General features: G+C 37.7%; 2 protein-coding genes across 4 annotated transcripts in view; one reads left to right on the top strand and one right to left on the bottom strand.

The window, feature by feature from the left end:
* The first annotated feature begins 1,753 nt into the window (after nucleotides 1-1,753).
* TTC14 (tetratricopeptide repeat domain 14) lies at nucleotides 1,754-11,138 on the top strand. The gene is made up of 12 exons (XM_040566952.1): nucleotides 1,754-1,980; nucleotides 2,079-2,200; nucleotides 2,380-2,579; nucleotides 3,165-3,249; nucleotides 3,331-3,460; nucleotides 4,047-4,199; nucleotides 4,902-4,973; nucleotides 5,929-6,048; nucleotides 6,142-6,264; nucleotides 6,925-7,042; nucleotides 8,996-9,105; nucleotides 9,672-11,138. The coding sequence occupies exons 1-12, from the start codon at nucleotides 1,814-1,816 to the stop codon at nucleotides 10,606-10,608; spliced, it is 2,337 nt and encodes a 778-aa protein (XP_040422886.1). The 5' UTR covers nucleotides 1,754-1,813; the 3' UTR covers nucleotides 10,609-11,138.
* Nucleotides 6,070-26,212, bottom strand: part of CCDC39 (coiled-coil domain containing 39) — a 26,203-nt gene continuing 6,060 nt past the window's right edge. Inside the window, exons 7-21 of one of the 3 annotated variants that reach the window (XM_040566951.1) lie at nucleotides 25,882-26,073; nucleotides 24,986-25,089; nucleotides 24,489-24,621; nucleotides 21,596-21,790; nucleotides 20,726-20,890; nucleotides 20,137-20,274; nucleotides 19,298-19,506; nucleotides 17,936-18,059; nucleotides 15,981-16,140; nucleotides 14,955-15,061; nucleotides 13,575-13,715; nucleotides 13,254-13,433; nucleotides 12,931-13,019; nucleotides 12,032-12,207; nucleotides 6,070-6,088 (exon numbers count right to left, since the gene is read on the bottom strand). In XM_040566951.1, coding sequence (XP_040422885.1) covers nucleotides 12,066-12,207; nucleotides 12,931-13,019; nucleotides 13,254-13,433; nucleotides 13,575-13,715; nucleotides 14,955-15,061; nucleotides 15,981-16,140; nucleotides 17,936-18,059; nucleotides 19,298-19,506; nucleotides 20,137-20,274; nucleotides 20,726-20,890; nucleotides 21,596-21,790; nucleotides 24,489-24,621; nucleotides 24,986-25,089; nucleotides 25,882-26,073 — 2,079 coding nt within the window. In that variant the 3' untranslated portion in view covers nucleotides 6,070-6,088; nucleotides 12,032-12,065. Of the gene's footprint in view, nucleotides 6,089-10,992; nucleotides 12,208-12,930; nucleotides 13,020-13,253; nucleotides 13,434-13,574; nucleotides 13,716-14,954; nucleotides 15,062-15,980; nucleotides 16,141-17,935; nucleotides 18,060-19,297; nucleotides 19,507-20,136; nucleotides 20,275-20,725; nucleotides 20,891-21,595; nucleotides 21,791-24,488; nucleotides 24,622-24,985; nucleotides 25,090-25,881; nucleotides 26,074-26,212 lie in introns of those variants that run through there. The other 2 variants (XM_040566950.1, XM_040566949.1) reach the window with 2 other exon arrangements.

Below are 26,212 nucleotides of genomic sequence, written 5' to 3'. Positions count from 1 at the left end.
AGGACTGCTTTTGGCAGAGTTGTCCAAAAGCCACTCTGACAAAACAACTGGAAGTACAGCTCCTCACGTTAGTTCTCATTAGTACCGTTCATTTCATCTTTCTTAGCCCAAAGAACATATTTGGTTGCACATTTCACTCCTATTTGCAATAGGCTAAAATTTGCCTCAAATCTGTCCAACCTTTGCAGAAAAGAACATTTTGACAAGCGTGATCTTGGAGGATCTAATCTTTTTGTTAGTGATAAAATGTGGCTCTTGACATAAAATCCTTTCCTCCATGCAATTTTCTTGTAAGCTTTACCACTGATATTGTATACCTGGGAACGTTTGAAAAGCAGCTTGACCTTGTTGCATTCAAGCTGTGCTTACCGGAGTTTGATGAAAATCTGCTTAGTGTTTCACATATCCGCTTTAAAATTCTATCACACCGATCGGTTTTGGGGTTGTTCAGGGGCCCTGCCACTGTGAGCTGGAGCCTGGGTTCAGAGGTAGCTTCGTGTAAAGTCACAGCTTTGTATTGTGAAGCTACAGGGTGTGTGATGGATCTCGGGAGCTGCCTTTTATCATGCGCTGTGCTAAACTGTCGGAAAATTGACATCAAACTCATTCGGGCATTTCTGGTTTCAGAGTATCTGGAATGCTCCTCTTTGAGTAGGGCGATGTGTTGGCTTGTACCACTCGCTCCTGCAGGAGCAGGACACCTCCTGCACACCTTTTGTTTGTGTAGAAAAAAATTCACCACTGAGAACACAAAGAGAGATTTTTAAGAGCAGAGAGAATATCCACGCGGCAACCATGAGAGGAAAGGACAACAAAGGCTTTTGAGTGCCCTGGGTGAGGTGGGGCCATGCACAAAGGTTCTTATTTAGCAGCTGTCCTGCTCTGGCAAAGCTGTTTCTGAGGATGGAATGATCTGGCCTATGTTAGTGCGTTTGATTAAAGTAACTGCAGAATTTGTTGGGCCCAGGTAAAATGTAGTATAGCTGACTATATATTTTTTGTTGTTGCTGTTGAAAAGAGCTTTCCAGAATCACTTTTTACAGCATTCTTTTGCTGACATGCTGTCTCCTTGTCAGATGTCCCTGTTGATAGCAGCGGTAGCAAACAGGGAGCAACGATCACTTTACGTATGAAATTAACCCTTATGTTCAGGGGTAACGAGCTACACTGTGCGTTAACTTGATTTAAACCACTGAACTTCCTCAAGTGCAATTGATTTCTACTTGCAGAAGAAAATGTCTGTAAGAAAAGTCCGTGATTATAGGCGGTTCAGCCTTAGCGGCCTGGCGGCATCCTGCCCCTTGTGCCCGGGGCAGAGGCGAAATTCCTGCACCGGGCTTCCCCTTACCCCTGTAACGCGGTGCCGAGGACGAGCCACCTGAACTGGGGACTAACTGCAGCCGGGAGAGGGCACCGCGTCCCCTCGGCCCCGGGGGGCGAGCACCCGAACACCTCCGGGCCCCGAGGGCTCTTCTCGGCCCCCGAGGGCTCCCCTGGCCCCGCCGCCTCCCCTCAGGCGGCTGCCGCGGGGCGCAGCGGCCCCTGGCGGCCCGGAGCAGCGCCGCGGCTGTGACCGCCCGGCCGGGCACGGGCCGGGGCCGTCTCTGGCCGCCTCCGCCCGCTTTTTATTCCGTGTCGGGCCGGCGGCACGGCGGGGGGTCCCCGCACAGGTCTCCCGACCGGGGGCACCTTCCCGGGGCCTCCAGCTCGTCAGGGGGCGCTGCGGCCTCCGTCCCCCTCCCCCGGCGCCTCCCCGCTGCCCCCTGCGGCCGTTCCGCTTCCGTGCGGGGCCGGGGCCGGGCCCGGGGCCGGGATGGAGCGGGATCTGCTCCGGCAGGCGCTGAGCTACCACGGCCCCGCGCTGCTGTCGCTGCTCCGCGCCGAGCAGCACGACAACCCCGACTTCCGCGGCCTGCTGCCGCCGCCGGGGGCCGCCCCCGAGTCGCCCCGCGGGGGGGCGCCCCGCTCGCCGGCCGCATGGTGAGGGGGCCGGGGGGGTCCTGGGGGGGTCCCGGCGGGTCCCCAGGGGTTTCCCGGGGGGTCCCGAGTCGCCCTCAGCGCCTTCTCCTTCCCCGCAGGAGCGAGGTGACGGGCCTCGAGGCCGACATCCAGCGCTTCATCGCCCAGAAGGCCGACCTGCTCTTCGCGCAGTCCTGGCAGCCCAACGGCCCCATCGCCGAAAACATAGAGGAAGATGAAGGTGAGGGCTGGGGCTTAGGTGTTTGCTGGTGTGCCTTCTAGGCCAAGCTTAAACTTTTTGCTATAAACACACCGTATTTTAAAGTTGGTGTTTGGCTTTTTATTGTTATCATCAATTATTTGGTGTTCTCAGGTCGTGGCTCGGTCATTTCATGACTGTGAACGTCTCGTGTGTTGCAGAGTGTTACGCTGTCATGCCTCCCCTGGAGCAGTTCATGGAGGTTCCCGGGGAGCTCCGGAGAGAATTATTTTTTCGAGACATCGAACGTGGCGACGTTGTGATTGGGAGGATTACCTCCATTCGTGAATTTGGCTTTTTCATGGTGTTGATGTGTCTGGGAAGTGGTTTCATACGGCAGATCGCAGACTTAGAAATCACTGTAAGATATGGCTTCGATTACTCTTTTATGGGTATGGGGTTGTGTCTTGCATCTCATAACGGAGTGCTAGGAGTAAAGGCAAGCTGAGCTTTAAGATAATGAATGCTAACAGAAGTTAAGGACAACTTGTGATGGTTTGCTCAGTCACCAAGCGCTTTAATTATGTCCCATACTCAAAATGTATTTCATGTGAGTTGGAAAGTTCATCATTTATGGATGCATAGATTTTGATTTGAACCAGGCCATACATTTAATTTGACATACATTAAAGATTAAACTAATCTTCTTAATTTTGGGGAGGGAAAAAACTTTGATTTTGTTTAAATGCTTTTAACTAATTATCTGTTAAGCATGAGGAAAACTGGGCTAGTCTGTTGGCTCCAATGTTGTTATTACGTGCTTTACTTCAGAGGGGTAAGCGTTTCTGTATTTAAAAACATCTGTATGCATGTATTACAAGATAACTTTACATGTTGAAAGGTTGTTCTGCAGGTGAGACTGTGGGTTGATGGCGAAAACATGGAAAGTTCAGTGATGTGGGTTGCTTGCTTCTATTCACACGATTCTTCCTTGGCTCTGTTGCAGGCTCTTTGTCCATTGCGAGATGTGCCTCCTCAAAGCAACCATGGAGATCCTTTATCTTATTATCAAGCTGGAGACATTATTCGAGGCAAGTAGCCACAGTGTCAGGAATTTGTCTCATTTTTGAGACAGTTCTGCCATTTTATGTTAACTTATATTGTTTCTGTAGCTGCAGTCAAGGATGTTGATCGATACCACGAGAAGATCACGGTATCACTCTACAGCTCAGCTCTTCCACCAAATCTCTCTAGTACAACACTAGGAGTAATCACCTCTGATGACTTGCCTCTACATTATAAGTAAGAACGTGCTATTCAGTTGTACTAACTAGATATGTTTAGTGTGTCTGAAGTGTCTTTGATGGGCTGGCCTTTAAACTTGTCAGGGTTGTTTCTGGTTTAATTAGATACCTATGTACGTTTTATTGTTATTTGCTATCACATACTTTTTTCTAGATGTGTTGGGTGTGGTTGGTTTTTCAAAATCTGTCCCAAAATTTAAGAAAAGTAAAAAGCACAATGAGTTTATGTTCTCTAAATGCAAAACTTCAGGTATCTGTCATTGTGGGACTGGGCTAACAACAATAAACAGTAAGTTTAAATAAATAAATAAATAAAAGGACTTGAGAGACTGACATATTAAACTCTTAAGATTTCCGTTAGTAAAAAGAAGGACACAACTGTTTTTGCAATTTTTGAAAGCTTTCGTATGTCCTAGAGATGCCTAGGTTGGTGCCAGAATAGGCTTCAAAAGCTGTCTTAGGCTGAAGGAAATAAGCATCGCTTAAGTGGTGTGAAAATTTATGCTAATGAAAAGGACTAAATGTAAATATAGAATTGAGTGTAGTGTCCATGAGGTTTTATGTACACTGGTGCTTTTTTTAAGGCGAAGCATGGAAGTTGCTAATTCAGCAGAGACATTTGAAGAGGTTTTGCATCGATCCCGAGGATTTGATAATCCATCGTTAATTGAATATTTAACAGAAAAACTAGGAATAAGTGAATCAAATCCACCGTCATTGATGAGAAGTCTTCAAATGTAAGTCATTTTTACATTATTCCTTTCCTATGGCTTTGTGAAGGTTATTCTAATCCATTGAAATAGGCTTGTGAGTGAAAGTCCTGAACCACTTGATGCTTTTCTGAAATTTCAACTTGCATGATTGCAGCTATTGTGTCCCTAAATGTTTTTAAGAGCATACTCCTCTGGAGTAATAAATTTACATTCTGTTTGTTCAGATAAATAAGACACCTTATCAAACATCATGTCTAATGCCAAGGTTTTATGAAGTTACTATTTAGATCTTGTCAACAACTTTGGATTGAAATGCAGGATGCTTAAGCTTTAATATGGCAGAAAACATAAGTTTATTCACAATGTTTATTGGAGTAATAGATCTGTCCTTTAAGTTAAATGCTTATGCAATATATATATATATATATTTAGTGCTCATATATATGCAATGATTATTGTGGTCCTCCATATATTGTGCCCCGAGGCAGGTGTGAATATGCTATATTTTTGTTAAATGTGCTGCAGCCATGCTGGTTCAATTCAGCTCTTTAGAACAGGCTGGGAAAATCAGGTGTCAGAAATATGAAAGAACATGCCCAGTTGTGAGAGAGTGGTAACGCATCCATAACAAATAATGTTTCAGCTTAATTCAAACGCATTACATATTGTAAGATTAATTTTGTACGTTTATGAGTCAACTTGAGGGGTTTTTTGTTTGTTTTAAAGGAAAAATATCGATGAAGAAGATTTTGCCCCAGCATTGAGGAAAAAGCAGTCTGCAGCTTGGGCCCTGAAATGGTATGTAGAACGCTATTTTCCTGTAAAGAGTTTATTGTAAGGTTAGATTAGGCTATGGCTTATATTTCTTGAAAGAAAATACACCTTGAACCATATGTTCCACAGCGCACACATGCTGCGATGTAACCAAGAAGGCCTGCTTGAAAGTAACCCTGACCGCCAAGTGGGTACACGATAAATGTATTTTGGGAGTGAATCTTCAAACTTTGTCACATTTAAGGGAGAATGTTTTTTAAAATAGCTGTGACATGCTCACCTATTGATGAGATCAGAGCAAGACTTGTGACCATACTGAGTACACAACTTGAATTTTTTTCAATTAGCTGTTGAATGACTAAATACAGCTTGTCTTGCCATTTCATCTCAAGCTGTATGCTTTAGCAAACGTTCTTGCTGCCTTTGAAAAATCAAATGCATTTCTCTGGCTGCATTTGGAACAGCAGCTGGGAATGGGTGCTATTGCTTTTATGATATGCGTTGTATTTGTGATACAGAGTGGAGGATACAGAGGTAAGAGACTTTTTGTCCTAAGAGAGATGTATTTTTCCCAAGAGTGTCATTTTTTTGTGGAAAAACGTCTCTTGAATCTACCAGTTATGAAAAAATGGGAATTTCTGGTTTCTATGTCAGCAAAGGCAGTGTTTCTTAAAAACAATAGGGTTTTGCAACTTTAATTAATTACAGAAAAGGCTTATCATAATGGTAAATCTAATCTTTAATGAGAAGAGTGTCTAATGGAAGTTCTGAAATTCAATTTATATAATTTACCTTCCAATAACTTAATCTTTTTGGCAAATGCAGAATGCCCGTATCACGTTAATTTGAAATGTTAGCCTTAAGTACGTTATAACAAGATAAAGTTTTGTTATTGCTTGTTTGGAACCCTAATTTGTGAGTTACTGAGAGTACACAATCTGTAGGCTAACCATACATAGTATTTTTCTATTTTTTCCAGTGTGAAGGCTGGGGTTGATTATTTTAAAGTTGGGCGCCATGTGGAAGCAATGAATGAGTACAACAAGGCTTTGGAAATAGATCCACAGAATGTTGAAGCTTTGGTAGCCCGTGGAGCTCTGTAAGTCTGCTTGTTTCATTGTAAGTCTGCGGGTTTCTCACTTTGTGAAAGACGAGCATCATTAAAATCCGTGCAACTTTTGTGTCATTCTAGGTATGCAACAAAAGGAAGTCTGAACAAAGCCATAAGTGATTTTGAAATTGCATTAGAAAACTGTCCTACCCACAGGAATGCAAGAAAATACCTTTGTCAGACACTTGTGGAAAGAGGCGGGCAGTAAGTGTTGGGGTTGTGTTTTTGTTTGGCTGTTAACGGTTTTTCTTACAACATTCTTTAATATGATCCGACTTAGGGCACAGATTGCCATCTGGCCTTCCTGGTGTGTGTGTGTTGGAAATGCTCCTGCTTGTGCAGATGGTTTACACTTTCTACTCTGTCCTAGTTAAAATCCTTGCAAGATAGTTAAGATTTGATATCCTTTCCCTTGGTGAGTTACCAGGTTTGTGTAAAGTTTTGTGAAATGTCTGAAGATATTCCTATAAGAATATCACTAGATAGATATATATATACTGCAAGAAAGTGTTTGTAACAAAATCATGTTCTATCACTCGTGTTCTGTTAAATATTTGTTAGCCACTGTAACACAGAATTTAGCTTCTGAATTTTCAGGGAATAGATTTCTTAAGAAATGTGTTAAGAAGATACATAGTATATTTGAAACTGGAATTGAAATTCTACAGAATATTATTTCTAATGATGACTAGGAGACAAAAATGCATCAAATACTGTTTTATTTCTGTACTGAGATGGGTTAGGATGATAGGGTCTTGGAGGGATGCAGTGGCAGCGTTCTAGTGCAACTAAGAAAGACTGTCCTAAAAAGTGACAGAACTTGACAGTTTCTTAACTGTATATAAATTGTCATTTGAATGTTAGGTTGGAAGAGGAAGACAAACTACTGAATGCTGAGAGTTACTATAAAAAAGCCCTAAGCTTGGATGAGACTTTTCAGGAAGCAGAAGAGGCCTTAACGAAACTCCATGAGCATATGCAGGTGATTCTTTACTTTCTCTTCATAATTCTGTTACAATAAATAACAAAAATCACATTAAATCATTTGAACAGAGGGGCTTGAAGTTGATCGTTTGTCTTACTCTCTGCTTCCCTTCTCCACAATAATAAATCTTTTATAGTGAGCATTATGGCTGTACCTACCGGAAGAAAGGTACCTCTTGATGACTGCTGTTTTGAACAGGACAGTAAAGAAATGCCTAACAGTGGAGATGAGGAAAGAGGATAAAACCATTAGCCTTAGCTAAAGCATGGAGGAGAATATTCCATCACAAGAAGCATGATTATTAGTGTTAAATATTCTGTGAGTAGAAACATGCAAAGTACAAAACCCTTAGGCAAGTCAAAAAGCATTGCGTGCCCTCATACCAGCAGGATGCTTCGCGTTTCGAAAAAGATAGAGTAACACCTGCTAAAGCTAACTCACAGGAAGATCGCAAGAGGGGAAACTAGTAGGTGATTTAAAGGAATACAGCAGGGCTGGAGGGCAGACAGTTTTGAATATCTTAGCTTTCTTTTCTGGTGTCTTTTTTCTTTCTTCCCTTGCACACAGCATGTTTCCCAGGTGAGCCCTAGTGAGTCTCTGTGCTAATCTGTGTTGTCCTTTTTTTCCTTTTTCCTTTTATTTACCTCCTTTACTTGTATTGTCTTCCAGAGAGGATCAGCTTAAGATATAGCAATGAGGAACAGGCTTGTTGTGTTCTGTGCTTCTGCATATAAGGAAGTAAAGAGACTGAGGTAGATGCCTTACCTGATGCTTCTTCAGTTGGTGGAGCCATAATGCTGACAGATCATGTTGAAAGAAGGGAAAGAGGAGCTATGACAAGCTTTTTGATAAAAAATGACTGAACTATAGATAAACTTTTGTGTGGTATTTGAGCACTATCCGCATTTGGTCGCTTTAGAAAGATCCTGAAGTCTTTTCTAAAATAATGAAGAATATTTTCAGCAAGTAGTGATACTTTACCCTCCTTCAGAATTTTTCTGATATTCTCATTGATGCAGCAGATAAACACGATGCTAGCCTTTGTTCATTGGTTTGCATAGCCTTTTGTTCAATTAAGGATTTCCTTTAATCTGTCTGTTATGGCAACTGCTAAGTTTTGAAAACTATCATCTGGCTTTCAGCTTATTCTGAATAGAGCTACTATTTAGGACCATAGATTGCAGAAGTCTGATCTTTAAGAGACCTTAATAGTGTGTCTTTGAGGATTGTTCAGCCGATAATCAGGCACTGTTGCATTTGTATGTATTTTAATATGTACGTCTGATAATATCATGGTTGTGCTAGAATGGCTGAAACAACACAAAAGTGAGTTTTCCTGTAATACTGATTATGTGTTTTTCTTCGATGCATTTTCTTCTGAATTGGACCGTTGCTGCTGTATCTGACATCTGGTGCTGCTCATCACCAACAAACCCTTGGAACATGATTTCTTACGTAAACTATGCGTCAAACTGGTTTGTGAAATTGTTACAAAATGGTTTGTATGCAAACATGGCCAACTTGAACACATTTCACAATGGGCTCTGCCCTATTTTACTTGTAAACTACAATAACAATACTTTCCCTCAAATCTTTTTTCCTTTCCTCCCCTCTTTTCCCCATATTGCTAACATTGTGGTTTTCCTGCATACACTATCTATACCTTTTGGGGTATATGCTTCACGGTGTGCTGGATCACGGGTACCACTGCAATGGCTGGCCAAATATATTTTTAATGGATAAAAACTGCAATATGGTCATTAACATAAACCTGATTATCACAACGGCCAATGCCAAACTTCTGAACAATATTAATTCTTGATCTGGGAATCCTGGTAAAACATCCTTGCTGTAATTATACATTTGAATGGGGCTGGGGACATGGGAAAAATACCTGCGTTAACACTTTCAATATAATTTTTTTTTTTATGATGTTTGGGTTCAAAAAAGAAATCTTTGGAAATGAGGGAGAAGCAAGCTGCAAAAGAAGAGAGACAGAAAGAAAAGAGAATAGAAACAAGTGCAGAAAAATTGCGTAAGCTTTTAAAAGAAGAAAAAAGGTAACCTTGTTGTATTCAGTATACTGATTCTTGAGCCTATTAAGCCAGCATGTGAGCTTTTTTTATTAAAAAAAAAGCACTGCAAACCAGTAAGTTATGAGCTGTTAAGGGGCCCATTTTAAGTACTAGAATTTGTGATAGTTAAAGCACAAGTCAGGTAGCAGGTACAGACAAAGGTTTATGCATAAAGATAAAGCAACACAATTCCATGGTTGTGTCCCAGTCACTTTCTTTTAACCTGGGCTGATGGTAAAATAAGCTCTAACATTAGCAGTTACTAAATTTTGCTATTAAGTCCTTATCTGCAATCCGAACTGTGTTACTGTCCCTGCATTAACCACTGAAAAGGCCTTAAGATGCCTTTCATAATACATTGTTCAGTGGATTCAATCTTAATTCTCTTGGTTAAGAAATGACACTTGAAATTGTCTTGCCAGGTCAGGCCCAATTTCCATTCATACTCTGCAGTCCAATCTCAGCCATACTATGGGAAGTACAGATTTACTTTCTACTTACAATTTTTGCCTGATGCTAAAGATTATCTCACAGGTTAATTACATTTTCAGGTTGAAGAAGAAAAGGAAAAGATCAACTTCCTCCTCTTCCTCCTCCTCTTCGTCCTCAAGTGACTCTTCGTCAGACGTATCAATTTCTTCTTCCTCCTCTTCCTCTGATCACAAGAAACGCAAGAAAAAGCATCGGCATAGATCAGAGTCTTCCCGTAGTTCCAAAAAACGCTCTTCTAGAGCTTCTTCACATTACAAAGATCAGGTTAGGAAAGAGGAGTGGTATTCACCTCCGGCTGATACCTCTGCCTCTTTCCTGAACCAAAGTTTTGAAATGGAAAAACTGCTGGAAAGGCAGGACAGCTTAGCGTGTCCAAAACCAGAGGTAAGAGAGAAAGACAGACACTGTTCTCTGTCGAGGACTTCAGGTGATGATGAAGACACTTTTGGAGGTAGGTCTGAAGATTCAAGAGATTCTTACAGTAGTTCCAGAACTCAGGCAAGTAGTAGCAAAAGTGAAAAATATCATAAAACGGACAGATTTTTCTCCAGTAGGAGGGGATATTCAGGTTCCTATTATAAGTCAGATGATAAAACCAGGACGCATTACTTTAGGAAATCAGAAAGAGACATAGAGGGGAGAAGAGAACAGTTTAAAAAGCATGGCTCAGATCAGGACAGGTATTACATGTCTCCATCAGGGTCCGACTATTCTGGCAAGTCAATGGGGAAGTACAGATCATATTCTAGCACTTACTTTCACGAAGGTGATAAAAGTTATGGTAGTGATAGGCATGCATTAAGTCAGCATAGAAGTGAAAGTGGGTATAAGAGTAGGGAAGGGAGTCACGAAGAGTCTAATAAAACAGAGGAACCCAACGAGGAAACTTTAAATGGTGCAGAACAAACAGAAAGTGGCGTTAAAAGAAACCTGCCCCAGAACTTAGTTAACATATTCAATCAAATTGCTGAATTTGAGAGGGGAAAAAGGAAGTAAGCAGAAGAAACAAAGTATATAAAATGATTTTCTGCTGGATGTAGTTAAATTAATTATCTGTTTTTCTCTTGAGGAAAAACAAATGCTCTTAAAATGCATATGAAAAGCGACAAGCAGAATTTGTTTCATCTTGCAGAATGTCAGGCTTCTTAAGGTAAAGATTGTGTGGTGGAAAGATATGCAAGGATATCTTACGTAAAATATCAGTTATTATTTAAAATCAAGGTTTCCTGTGCTCTTAACTTAGGATGTTCCTGTACAATATTCTTTGTGTAATGGGGTGAAATTGTTTGATTCTCTTGGACTGTAGTTAGTTGTGTAACTTACATCAAATATGCACTTTAAAGCAGGCATTTTTCTTTTTTTGTTGTTTTATTTTTTTTCCCCCCTTCTTCCCATGGGGTACAATTGACTGTTAACTATTTTTGTATCAAACTTTAGCTTCCAGGTATTGAAGGGGAATAAGTAAATGACACTCATATTCCATCAATGTATATAGCTCATTTCATCATTAAATTTTCTTAATTTTGTGTCTTGGTTTTGTTTATGTTGCTGGGATGTTTGATGCTGGTGCACTGGTTATATATGCTGCGTAAGTGAATTGAACCCCCATCATCTGTGAGAAAGCACATGTATTATATTATTTAAGCACATCAAACACATTCTCTGTTGTTAAAAAAAAAAACAAAAAAACCCTGAAGTAACAGCTAACATCTGGCTGACTATACAATACCCATCCAAGTTTTCAGAATAATTCCTTATATGTCAGTTGCCAAAAAGGTACTGTGTAATTTTGCAAAGTAGTACAGTTTTACTGACTTTAATTTTATATTGTCATCATCTTTTGATTAAGATATGATCTGAAATGACCATTTGTTTAAAAGTCAAGGCTGACATGGAACCAAAGTGTAAATACTACTACCTGGTTTTTGCAAGTGCTCCATATTGCTGTTAAGGAGGGAAAATACTTAAAAACTAAGATCTTTGTTATGAGGGTTAATCTTGTTGCTTCTTTTACATCATTACTGCCTCTACTCTAGCTTTTGCAAGTACAGACTAAGCATACTGTGGTCAGCTGACTACTTGGGAGTACCTTACCTGTTAAAGCTTTGAGGCAGCAGTAATTTTACTAAAATTAAGGGTAGTTAACTATGTCAAAGCCATTTTCATTAAGAATGTGAATGAAGGGTTTCTGAAGGGTTTTGTAGATCTTTTGTTATCCAACAGCAAAAGAATAAAGTAATTTAAAGATTAATTTATTATGTAAAACATATGTTTAAACTAAATAATATATTGCATACTTTAGATGGAAGTTAAAACGTGTTTCAGATAGAAGTGCTACGATTGCTAGTAGACCTGTATCAATTAAGCTGCGACTTAACCAATTTAGAAGCCTTAAATAGTGTAAAGCCTTCACTGTCACCTTCATAAGATTACTTAGGATTTCTTTCTTGGTTTTAACTGTCAGAGTTGCTAGTTCTACTGGATGGCTGTGAACTGGAAGCAGCTGCTTCTGCAGGAATGTCGACAGATAGGCTCAGGTCTATGACTTTGATTAATGAAGTCCGACTAGAGCCTGAACTTGTGCTTCTGGAGGATCTGAAAGACAAAAATTTACTCATCAGTATACAGAAACATTATTTTAAAACTGGGCCTGGAGCTTCTAAATGGTGGCTTAAAATAAAGCCACCCAGCACCAGTGTTTGTTCTAGGCAAATCCACTACAAAAATCTTTGTAGTCCTTGCCATGGTTTAAGTAACCTGGGGGAATGTTGTTAGATCACAGCTAATTCAGTATGTTTCAAGTAGTACTGTTAGTCAAATGTATGATGAACAGAGGAAAAAGGTATCAATAAAGTAGTGTATATATATATATATATCTTCCCTAATTAAATAGGAAAGGGTGTTCACAAAATTAAGTGCAAAGTTTGGCTGGAAGTCAAACTTGTGCGTTCATAATGTAAAACCCTTTTTAAATGAGAGAACAACATAATTCTTTTGCAGTTACTGTTTTATTTTAAATTGTGATGGATACTGAAGAAAACTTAATTGTGTGCTAAACAAACAAACAACTAGTAGACTTAAAGGAGGGAGAGTATAGGTAGAAACATTTTAATAGAGTGTTCAGTAAGCAGAGACAAGATTGAGAAAACCTGCGAGAGTGAGGAATGCCATCATGTAAGGAATAGTTTTGTTCGTCTAAGCTTTAAATTAAAACCAAAACCAAATGACTATTCGTGTCGTGTCCATCCCCCCCCCCCCCAAAAAAAAAAAAAACCAACCAACCAACCTAAACAACAACAAAACACTGCTAGCACTTACCTGCTAGAAGCTAGTGAGCTTTGTGTGGATGGCGATCGGGAACTTTGACTACCACCAACAGAAGCAATTGCAGGCAGCTCTAAATTGAACTAGAAAAATTGAGGGGAAAAAAGTTAAAAATGGTTGTATGATGGAATGGGCATATCAGGAGAGTTTATAATCCTTTGTATCTGAAGGTACATTGAAAGCAGATGAACACTTTTTTGCTCTTTTCCCATAAGTATACTTTATCACTGAATTAAGGATTTGCCCTTGAAAGACACTTTATCAGTAGACTTCAGTTATCAGTCAAAATTTTGGTGGCAGTTAACCAGAAAGCTCACCTGGTGAAAGTACTTCTGAAAGGATGTAGTTAAATCAGGATTTGCTTCTAGAACATCGACTAACACTTTGTTGATGGTTTTGTTGAAGTTTTTCAAGGCACGAAGATTGATGTCTCTTTCTTCCTGTGTTTCTGTTTTAGTTTTCTTTAGAGACTGAATTTCTCTGGATAGCCTGGAACACTTTTAACATAAATAAGTTTAAAACATGCTATGAAAATGCAGCACTCTTAAAGAAACCTGCTGAGTTTAAATTCTGTGCTTTTAACCATACTGCTGGTTATCACTATAAAGTTAGAAATCATCATTAATCAACATACAGACCTGTTTTATAACCCTTTCTAGTTTTGGCTTCTGTTCTTCTATGTCTTTGTTCAGCTGTAATATAACAGCTTGTTTTTCCTTCTTTTGCTCTTGGAATAAGGCCTCCTGCTTCAGTAGTATATCCAAATTTTTTTCCATGCTCTGCAAATTCATTTGAATAATTGTTTTTAATTTATAAAATAGTTCTGATATTCAATTTTTATATTACTTAGGAGCAATAACAGATCCTCTTGACAATTTGTTTATGAATGTAGCTCAAGCAATTAGTACTAATGATAACACAACTATGCCTGTCAGGCTGTTCAATGGATAAATACCTGGATAAAGAGCACTAAGCTATTTCAATACATTAACACTGACTTTAAAGGTACTAATAATGAAATTACAGGTACGTGTTTTCAGATGTAGCTGTGAGCTGTGTCTACAAAGGATTTATGTGGCATAGTACTGAACATTGCAGTGCCTAACTTTCCAGTGGGACCTATCCTAAGAAAAATGTTATTCATTTGTTTCTTGTGAGAAGATTGGATACTTTTGACTACTGTGAATAAAATCAGCTCTATAAGGGTGGCTCTGTTTTTTTAAATAAGTAAAAAGGTAGGAAAGGGGATGTTTTAACACCTCATAATACCCTAGGGCTTATTCCCTGCTGAGGATAGGTGTCCCTCCTCTTCAATCTCAGGGATGTTATTTCTTAAGTAAGGTCTATGTCCTGTGGTAGAATGATCAAAAAGAATGTTTGCTGACCTGTACGTAGCAATCCAGGGCCTAGAATAATCATGTGGGGTATATATTAAAGTTAAGTGTTGTTATTTCATAAGGGCCAAGTGTGCTTTTTGATTACAAGGGGAGCCAAGAATGAGTCCCTGATGTGGGGACTGAACGCAGGTTATCCCTTTTCTGCATTTAGTACTCAACCTGCTGAGAGTCACCTTGCTTTCTCTTTTTTGGTAAACCATAATACTGTGTACACAAACTGGAACATTCTTAATACTAAATTTAAAAAAATGCTAGGGAAGACCATATGTGTAGATTTTAAATAATGCAGTACACTACACAAAAATACAACTGCTTTCTTGGATGCCACATGGAACATCTGCCATTGTGAACATGGGATTTCAAAACTTCTAGGTGTACCTGACTAAACAGCCTGGAGTTTCATTGTGACTTGAGGAAATTCAGATAAACACCTAAATGATTTTTGAAAGGAGATGTAGAGCCTTCTAAACAAACAAACAAATGTATCCATTGATACAAACTATGGAATGTAAAAGAGAATGCGGAAAATACTGTTCCAGAATGTTCTATGCTTTCAATGAGACGGCTTGTGTGGCAACATCCTGCAGCCTTGTCTAACTGGGACTTTCGCTTGTATTTTACCTGGAGGTTTTCCTGAAGTTCCTTGATCTGTCTTCGTTTATATCTGTATTTTTCATCAGCAGCCCTTTTCTCCTCTTCTAGTTTCAATTTTTCTTCATACTCCTCACCTGTGATCCCAAACAAAGAGGCAGAGTTGACACTAAGCAAGTACTGTATACAACTCAATTTTCATTTTAAAATAAGTTGCACATTAAAGTAATGGCATCACGGAGTGTTACTGTATTATTGTTACAGTATGTTCCAAATCACTGTGGAAAAAGTAACTGGCTTCATGAAAGATAATGACTTTAAAGCCAGTGTTTCCAGGAGCCAAAAAAAAGCATGGAAGTTGCCTTTGGCACTGTTTTCTAGCCTCTTATATTTATGTAGTTGCTCATGGTGATGCTTTTTATAAGCTAAATAACGTTCCAGTGAAGGAGAGCAAGCAACAGATGAAGATATTTTGCGGAATTTTGAGAGAATTCCATCATCCAAACATTTGTAGCTAGGTAGTCTATTTAATTTTAAATTGCTGACACTATCCGAAAACAGTACAGTTTCTCTTGTTCTTCCTCATCACCTCCCCAGGTTACTGTTTTTTCCCTCCTCTTCCATGCAAAAATCAGGTATAACTTTGGCTAGTGTGTCAGCATCACTGGAGTGCACATAACGCTGGCTGTTAACACTGTTACTGGCCGTAACAGCTGCCACTGGAAGCAGCCTGCTTGCGTTGTGTTGTGATCAAGCTAGCTCAGTCGACACCAAAAGCTGACCAGTGGCACAGCTTGTTCTGCTTCCAGAATTTGAATTAGTAGTGTGAGATGCAGTACTGCAGAGAAAGTAGTGCTTTTTGTACTGTGCAGTATTATACACCAGTCCTGTATATTTCAGTGCACCTTCTTTTCTCCCAGTAATGACTTTTCCCAGTAATTTGTGCAGTCTCTGGCTGTGATTCATTATTTTGTGCCACTGAATTTCCCCACTGTATACCAGAGCTATACCATCATCCATAACTCGTACAGCAAACAGCAATTTACATTTACATACTTGTCTCAGTGACTTCTTTGAAAGAGTTTCGGTAATTGCTGTTGCAGTTATTAAGTATGCGCAGAGTGTTTTCCAGAGCTACAATTTCATTTTCAGCTTTGCAGATCTTTGCGTCTAAATCATCACCTTCACGTTGAAGGGCCTCCTTTTCCTGTGCAGCCTGAAAATAAAACTGATACTTGAGGTGACTGAATACATACTGAAAACATTAGGACAATTATACATTAAAAATACATTCAACATTTAGTGTTTAAAATCTGTGGTAGATGTTATTGATGTCATCAGGATTGGACTGAGATTTGTGTTACAAGGTAACTGGCAAGAGTAGTTGTTTACAATACTGGAATTTGGATGCACATAATGGGACCCAATGTGATTCATCCCAGGGTACTGAAAGAGCCGGCTGATGTCATTGCGAGACGTCTTAATTATTTTTCGACAGTCTTGGGAATCTGGAGAAGTCCCAGTCAACTAGAAGCTGGCAAATGTTGTCCTCATTTTCAAGAAGGGTAAGATAGAAGACCCTGTTAATTACAGGCTTATTGGTCTTGCTTTGGTGGCTGGTAACGTTATGGAGAGTATTCTGGGAGTTACTGAAAAAGGACCTGTTTATATAACCAACTAACGGGTGACAAAGTTACCCATTAAGTTCATCAAGGGAAGCCAGCAGATGTAGTCTTTTTGGATTTCAGCAAAGCTTTTGATACTGTTTCTCACAGTATCCTTACGGTCAAAGTGTCTATAGCTGTTTGCTGGACAAGTACCTAATGGAATAGATAAACAACTGGCTGACAGGTTGAGCTCAAAGGGTTATAATAAAAGGGGTTACATCAGCCTGGTGGCCAGTCACCAGTGGGGTTCCATTACAGGTATCTGTCTCTGTACCTAAGCTCAGTATCTAACAATGCCCGTAGTGGGTACAAAGCACTCTCCATGCTTTGCACTGTGTGTATCAGCTTCACATGTGTTTACCAACAAAATCCAAGAAACAGTTGAGACTACATGATATAAAGCCACCAAGTGAGTGTTAAAAGTCATCTTGCTTGCCTACAAATTATCCACTTGAAAGTCTTTGTTCATCTGCTTAGTGAGACTTAATAGAAACAACCAGCTGGCAAAAGGACATACCTTTTATAGTCCCTCAGAAAAATCTGATAAGGTGAAAATCTCTCTCCAAAGTTGTGGAGGATATACCCCGAGTGACCATGAGGTATTTACTGAAAGCTTTTTGCTGTGCTGCATATCTCACAGTTACAGAAATAGCATCATTTAAAACCTTAACATTTAATCAGAAAACAGAAAATCAGAAAACACAAAAATCAGAAAAGGATGGACTGCAGAGCCAATATAGCAGCTAGAGGCATTTTGCTTCAAAAGCAGAACAGAATTTCTGGAGATCAAAAATAATAAATAAATAAATATATAAAAAATAATTAAAATTATTTAAATTAAAATTAATTAAAAATAATAATAATTAATAATAAAAATAATAAAAAATAATAATTCTTTCCATAATCAGAATCATTATGGAGGAAGAGAGATTTTTTTTTTTTTCAATGAAAAACTGAAGTATGCATATTTGATTGAGATGTAAAAAGGGGGAAGTTGGCATTCCTTAAAGTTTAAATGCCATATAATGAAATAATTTCTGAATGCTACATACGACAAAGACTGATAAACTTGTTTTCAGTTGTTGGATTACCAGGACATGACCGGTACTTCTTGTGTCTTTAAAATTCATGAGCACTGAAGTGAAAATTTTTGAACTATTCAAAATTAAGTCTGCTGACATTAGGACTGACCACAGATTCATCTGAAACTGCTGTGTTACTTAAAACAGACAAAGTTAAGCAGTAGGCAAGGAGGTTGTCTTAGTTATTTGAATGGAACCCAGGGAAATCTGTAACTTAAATACTTGAATTATAATGAATTATAACATAATGTTAATAAAATACCTTAATTACATAGTAGGTCTGGGTTTTCTCCTCTTCTCCTTCAGGTGGCATCATGACAACAGTAAGAACTTCATATCTGCATCTCAGTTTATCGATTTTATTTAGACGATCTTGAAATTCAGCACTGATGTATTTTGTGGAAAAATAAATGGGTTGAGAAAATGTTTGTCTAGTAGTGTTTTTTGGGCAGTTCTTGCTATAGCAGTCTAAATTACTGGTGTTACTCCAGCAGTCTGTCCGTCTACTAGGATGCAGGCAAGGCAGCAGTTGTGCTGCTCCTAATTTTTGATGCTTTCTGTGTTCTAGCCACAGGTTTTCTGGTTACCTGCAGTTCTATTACAGTTCTAAAATGAGACAAATTTATTTTCATATTCCAGATCAGCACATCATGAGAGGCTGCCCATAGAACTCCCTGAATATATTTAAAGGTTTGGCATTTAAATCCTACAGCTGTACAAGCTGCCCCCTGCTGATGCTTTCTTAATATTGCCACTACTAGATGAGCATAAGCAACAGCAGGCAATAACCCCAAATCAAATTACATGGAAATATCAAGTAGCTGCGTAATTATCAAAGGAAAAAAAAAAAAAAATCCAGTCTGCACTCTCAGTGAGCAGTTATCTTTAGTCACACTAAATCACCCTAATTTCCTATTGTGTGGGGTGTGGTTAGCAGAGGAGTGAAAAAAAGCCTGCCAGACTTCACCAGTTCGGTTGTTGAGCGTTGATTTGGGGCTAGATATAGGTATTGGTATTTCAGAGCTAAAGCCTGTCCCAAATGCTTCATAATGATTATTACAGAAGGGAAAAGTGATCTTTATGTGGTTGCTTTATAAGAGGGTGTCTCCCATATCATAATACATGGGCAAGAAATAAGACATACACACTTCAGCAGGTTTTTAATTAATCTTCACTAACAGAATAAACAGTAATCTCTTGTTCACCGGTAATAATGGACAGTAAAGACTGAGAAATTGCCTAGTGATTTAAGCTGCAAGCTGGTTTTCAGAGAAAAGATTGCTTGGTAGTCTCAACTGTCTTACTATATGACTTAGAAGAAGATGTAATTCACCATCAATTCCTCTAAATGGTAAAACTGGGTAAAATGCTTCTCTCTTTTTAAACAAGTTCCCATGTAAAGGTACTTGACAATTTTAATATTTTTTTTAGCAACTGTTAATTTAAAAACAACAAAAAACAACCTACAAGCTGTATTTTGTTTGTTTTTAAATTACGTTGAAGATGAAAGAACTGGAGGATGATTTTTTTAGGATTTTTAGGGAAATATCTTACAGTATGTTTTAAGTTGTATTGCTGGTTTTGAGTTGCTGCAACAGAGATTTTTAAAATAAAGAATAATTACCTTATGCGTTGCCGTTCCTGATCCACAACTCTGATCTGGGAATCCAGCATTGCCTTATGAACCTTAATTTCCTCGGTTCTTTCTGCTATGGCTTTGTTTATCTCCAATTTTTGTTTTTCCAGTGTTAGAACTTTCTCTGTCTTATTACACAGGGTATCTTGAAGACGTTTCAATTCTAGTTTTAGGAGGTTATCTTCAATCATCATCTCCTAACAAATGCCAAAAAGGTCTCAAAATAAGAAAGCATCATTTTTAATTAAGGTATAAGAGTTAATAAGATTTTTATTTTTTTTTAAATATATAAAGCTTCTATTGTGTTATCCTTTATATATACACAACTGTAAGGGTCATTTCGCTCTGTATTTAAGAGGTTCTTAGTTTCTCATTTGCTAACAGTTTGCATGGTTAGTGCATATGGGTAGATAGCTTCCCGAATGGTTTTATTCAAATTCAGACTGAGTTGTGGGTTGTTAGACTTTTCCATCTACAACTTTCAGTTTAACATTATGAATGGTAAGAATGTAACAGATGGTTTCAAAGAAATTAAGCTGACCTTACCAGGAACTTACTGAAGTAGTTAATATCTGACTTGAGTTATTGCAATCATCCTAGAATATGTTCTAGATTCTGTAGGTCTACAGGTCATATTGTTATATGAGCAAACCTATATATATCAAAGCTCATTTAAAGCAGTAAGTAATACATTCATTAGCATGCAAACACTTTTAATCATAAAAAAAAAATCGGTTAAGGATTCCAAACTCTGTAACCTTCCCCCCCCACACACAACAAATACAACAAAAAAACAGCCCGTGTTAGAAAAATTGCTAATACTGTACCTGCTTAATGGCTTTAGCTTTTTTTAACTCTTGGTCTGATTTCTCATTGAAAAGATTTAGTTCATTTATCTTGATCATCAGACCATTTGCTTCTTCTCCACTCTTTTCCATTGCTCTCTTGATGAGCTGAACATCACTCTGTTTCCAAGTAAGTTATATTTAATTTATTTCATTAAATGCAGGTTACAACAAAACCTACCAGTTAATTTTTGAATTAATATATATATATAAATATATTTTTAAGTGCTAGGCCCAGGAATCATCATCTTTTGTCCGTATTCTGTTGTGCAAGCGGTGCCAAGAGCACTGCAGTCCTGGCGTAGAGTGCTGTTGCAATGTTAATGTCATTGCTTGTTTTATTCGGAGTCCAGTCATTGTTATTTGTGCAATATAAATCTTTCAGACAGCAAAGCAATACTAATATACTCATGTATTTTGGTCTATGTAAAAAAATCACTTGGCATGTCTGACCAGGACTTTGATATTCTTAGTTCATCTTGATAAAACCACCTGACTTTGATAATACTCCAGCCTTGGGAACATCATTTCTAGCTATTACACAGTCAACCTGAAGTTCTAAGGAAGTTACCTGAAGTTTCTTATGCTGTGCATGTAAAACATCACATGTGTTTTTCTTTTCTTCTAAGGTTTTCTTAAGTTCAGCAATTTTTGCTTCCAAAACTTGTTTTTCTTCTGCATTAACCTCCCCTTCTAACCGTGACAGCCGTCTCTGCACTTGCTGAATATAAAAATCCTGTTAAAATAATTTTAGGAGAATTAATAGTCTGAGATAAGCAATTACAGCCTTCCTATAAAGCTAGAATTCTGGATCTAAATGTTGCTTTAGGATAGTCACCTAATTAAGCCATTGTTTTATAATCATTTATAGCTTATAAGCCTCAAAAATGTGAAACATTAGCAAAATATTCTTAGATGACTGATGTGCAAAGATGGTTCAGAAGTAATCTTCTAGAATAACAAAGCACACTCAGCACAGTCTGCTCTAAGGGAGGCTTACAGTAAAGTTGCCATCTTGCTGTTACCAGTGGATGCCAATATAAAAGAACAAATTTTCAAAGTGGTGCATAAGAAATTTGCACAAAATCCAATTAGTAAATAAAAGGATTTTGGCATGTACCTCTTGTATTGCTTTAAAAATTTACCCTGAGGTGTCTGCGGTTCACAGGGATCAAAGTAAAGAATTGATTTGAGAAATTAGTGGGTAAAGCAACAGATCCAAAAAATAATGAAACACACATGCACATAATATAGGTGAAACATAGCAAGTGTCAGTTATTTCAATTTTATTAATACAACTAGAGACAAAAATGCAGACTTCAGATTAATGCTGCCTAGCATTTTGGAAACTAAGATACTGGCAAAGATTACAAAACTTGAACAATTTACTCTCATTAAACCCAAGGAAAAATCATAATATTAAAAGATGTTAATATTTTACCTGGTTATACATTAACTCCTGTTGTTTTAATGCATCTGCATCAAGTCTGTGTAGATGACTATTAAGATGTTTAAGTGATGTTCGACATCCCTCAATTTCTGCCAGAACACACTTCTCCTTGTCCTTCTGCACCTTTAACTCCTGAGTTTTCTTGAAAAATTGTTCTTTTAATTTGTTCAGTTCCGTTTCCTTTTCCTGATGACAAATTAATCATTAAGTACATAAGAAGTAAGTTGTGATGATTTATTAATCACATATAGGAAGATAAAAAAATTCAATACTATATCCATTAATAGGAACATGGAATTTCATAGGTCTTTAAAATGGCTGTCAAGAAAAATCTTTGACTTCAAGAGAAGGTTTTTTTTTGTTTTAACTTGGATTCTACTCTACTATTACAAGATCTTTTCTTTCCATGATGGGAATGGTATTCTTTTCAAACTTTCAGAAAATTGAATTCCTGTCATCCTTTCAAAAAAAAAGGATGCTTATTGCTTCTAGTATATGTCAGTATTTGGAGAAATATAATTCAATAAACAGTTGAAAAGATTTGTAACTTGTAACTCAGCTTGTGTGTGTACATATGTGTTTATATCATATTTAGTTATTCTATTTGGAATAATTTTGTTTGAAAAAGTAATTACACGTTTTAAAATCAGTTCCTTTTTCACAGAGGCAAGTTATCTTTAGCATCTTAATCAGTACAGGAAATAAGGTTTTAGTAGGGTCTGTTTTAGTAGGGTCTGGTACAGACTCTGAATATACATTGTGAATTTTGCTTGTGAACCATTTTGCTGGTTTTAGTAACAGTGTAAAGTTAGTTAACTCCTTTAAGAATTCATAATCAAATTCTCCCACCAGAATTTTTTGTATTCGAATTTGCTGTCAAGTGCAATTCCAAATCCAGAACTCAGAAGTGAAAAGCAGGTGTACGTTTAATACTAAATCTGTTAATGCCTACAGAATTTTGCACTGATTTCAGTGGGCTCTGGATCATGCCCACGCATATCTAAATTTATTTCTTTAATAGAAATTGTTTTTCTCGTTGAGCGCGGTTGTCAATAGTGATAGGATATTCAATAAGCTTCACTCCACAACAGTGCATTGCCACAGACAGAAGAGGGAGAAGTATCAGAGAACTAAAGCATAAAATGGTGAGATTTCATCCACATTGTTCCTGAAAGTATCTCTTCACAGTAAATTAATAGATGCCGCAAATAGTATGTGTGTCTAATGTTGATGGAAAGCATCCTTCTGACTAATATATTACAGATATTGTTCAAGAATAGTGCATCCAAGTTAAAATACTACCCTGAAGCACTGGAGCTGCGAAGCTCAGTGTCATCTTAGGTTATCCGCCACAGATGCAAGTGGAAAAGCCCTGCTAATGGTTTAGCCACCCTGCTAACAGTCTTAAGGAGAAGCAAGTACGGTTTTCATTTTAATGGAGCATTATTTCATTCCAACTTGTTTTAAAATTCTCTGGAAAACCAAAACATTAATAAAGTCTGTAATTTGGGAAACTTTCTAAAGCAAAGACATCGCCTCTATAGTTTGTGCATGTAAATTTAAAATGTACAGCTAATGCCCGTGTAGTTAGAAAGTTTGAAAAATAAAGCTCCATCAACTAAATGAATTATTTCACATACATGATGCAGGAAACAAAACAGAAAAGAAAAAGAAGTATATACAGTGGCTTGCACAGATGGAGCGAACACCTGCTCTGTCATTCTCATGTAACCTGGTCATTTTACAGTAGAGAGAGCGTTAGCATATGCAATACTCTGTTGTCCAGCAAAATCCAAAAGGGATTTGTATCAAGTTCAGTCAGAAGCTAACTAGTAAAATAAAAGAATTAGGAGCAAAATGCAAAACACTACAAACTTCTTCTGAAATACAGGAAAGTTCAGATGATTGCATTACAACATTGCATTTATTCAAAAGCCACTGCAGTTCAGATGATAATGAATTTGGATATTTTTATTTCTGTACTTAGTCTACAATACAAAAAGTTATTATTAAAGTGCTATTAAACATGCTAAAAAAGAAATAGACAAATTTTACAGCTTGTATATGCTAATTCCCAAATCACAATTTTTATTTCTCATTAAAATGAATTCTAATGTGAGCCAGTAATTATTTAAGAGCCAACAACATCAGAAAACAGATGCATGCAGTAGAATTAAAATAGCAAGAGGAGACTAGGCCAACCAAATATGACTTAAACCATTTCAAGATATTTCAAGATATTTTTTTTAATCCCAACTTGCCAAAATCCTAACTCTTCACAGTTTGGTAAGTTTTGGTTGTGTTTTACTAAAACCAAGAAGTTTTCAGTGGAAATGTTACTGAAAATAATCTGACAACACTTAACCTTATTGATGGGAAAACGATGGCCTAGAATTTCAAGGACACTTGCTGCCCATAAAACTGAATGAATCCCAAAAGAACTAAGCACAATATGAAGTTTTTGAAATTTTTCAATAGTGTTACAAACCAGAAGCAAAACATTAACAAAATTTGCCATCTTCCTGTGAATAGCTTTCATTTGAATCTAGCCAAGAAGCTGTAGGTAACAGCTGGTATCAGAGGTAAATGCACTATTCAGTATACAGTCCGACTACTGGTTTTATATCTGATCTGTATAATGACAATTCCAGTATCCAGTATCCTATGTGATATCCACCATCTGCTGGATTAGGACCACTTACTTTCCTCCAAAGTTTTCCTGGCACAGATACTGACCCATCTACTTGCTGGTTACTTCTTCATTTGATGAAGTAGCTGCATGTCACATTAGCATTTACAATGCATTTTAACATAAAATTGTTCTAGATAGAGCTTGCAAATTCAAATGAAGCCTCATTTGCAGAAGCTATCAAAAACATTTTACCTTGACAGTTTTCTCTTCTTCCTTTAGCATTTCTTCCATCCTCCAGGCATTGTCTTCTGAACTGAGCGTCTTCTCAGTCACAAGCTTCAGCTTATTGGAAAGACCTGCATTTCTTTCTTTAAGAAAGCTTAATCTAAACAAAATTAGATGATTTAACAAGTTATATGTACGTTGCACATACAACACTGCTAAAACCTACTAGCATATCATACTGAGCAGCTGCCTAAGAAAGCAGGCTGAACTCAAATCTATAAAAACTAAGGCCCTAGCTGACCTTTTCATCCCCTCTAAAAACAAGAGTTACCAGAAATATTTTCTAAGTTTCCCAGTGTCAGAAAACTACAATACATAGTAGTAAAATAGACATGAAATAGACATGAAGTAAACAGAAAGTTGCAGGCTTTAATAATCAACATTATTTAAGGTTCTTTGCTAGCTCAAGGATCTGATTATATCCGTAATTCTTACAAACTGTATTTTAAAGGTCTGTTTCTTACCTGGCGCTTTTTTTCTGAATTTCCTTCTTAAGACTGGTTACCTGTGTTCTTAAAGACTCCAAATCAGAAGCAGTTCTGTCCACATTGGATTTCAAAACGCCCAGCTAATAAATTAATTAGGATATCCGTTCATGAAGCACCAATTAAGGAAAAGCTATCCAACATTAATGCAACTGAAGCTGTATTTTTTTTAATTGCCAAGCTTGCTGAGTAGCCCAGTGTTACCATTTCCTTGTTAAGAGAAAACTTACTCAGATAATACAAGCATATCCCTTCTTAACAGATTCACGAGACTTGAACTACTTCGTAGAACTACTTCTACAGACATTTAAATAATGAAGCAACACAGCTCATTCCATGGCTACAAATGCAGATTAAATATAAGTAACGAAGTATGAAAAAAGCATGGCTTGTTCACAGGATGGCCCTATCCTACTGCCTCGTGATTAGAAAGTTACATGAAAATATTTGTCTATCAACACTCATTTGTGAAAGCACAGGATACCAATTATTCAGAAGAGATTTCTCTCATCTTTATACAGTACTATAGTCTATATATGCTAAAGGCAAGACGCACCTTCTTCTGAAGCCTATAATAGTGTTACACCATTTAAGAGAAAATTAATTCATTTTATATCTATACAGAGAACAGAGAATACAAGGTCATCTCAGTGGCTGTATGTTTGCTTCTCTTCAGCGCTGTCAATGAAAGGATTAAGTTCAGGGTTAAGATCACAATAATCAAGAGTAAACTAAGAAGCCCAGAAATTTTGTTGAATTATTGAAGTCTAGTTTGAGAACAGAAAAGCAAATGCTATTCCTGTATTTCTTCCATCTAGTAAAGAGTTAAAAGTTATAGTTTCAGTCTGGTTTTCTGAACTCTTGGTCATCCTTACCTCAACCTCCAGCTGAACTCTGTAAGTATCCTGAGCTTGATATTCTTTCCGGAGGCTAGTAGCTTCCTGCTTAGCAGAAGAAATTTTCTTTTCATATTCCTTGTTATTATTAGTTTCATTCATTAAAAAGGAAGTCTTCTCTTTCAGCACACTTCTTTTCTTTCGCATCTCTTGTTTTATCTCTGTTATTAGCTATCAGGATAAAAAACATTTCTTGCATTAGTTAAGATGTGTTAGATTAATAAAGGGCGAAACTAGAAGATAGATTGCTGTTAAGGCTCCTTTGCTTAAGATAGCCTAGGTTTCATATCATTTGTCAATTACTTTATTC

This window comes from Cygnus olor, chromosome 9, assembly GCF_009769625.2.
Source record: "Cygnus olor isolate bCygOlo1 chromosome 9, bCygOlo1.pri.v2, whole genome shotgun sequence".
NCBI lineage: Eukaryota > Metazoa > Chordata > Aves > Anseriformes > Anatidae > Cygnus > Cygnus olor.
The sequence above is the reverse complement of the archived record's forward strand: the minus strand, read 5'-3'. Positions and strand labels throughout refer to the sequence as shown.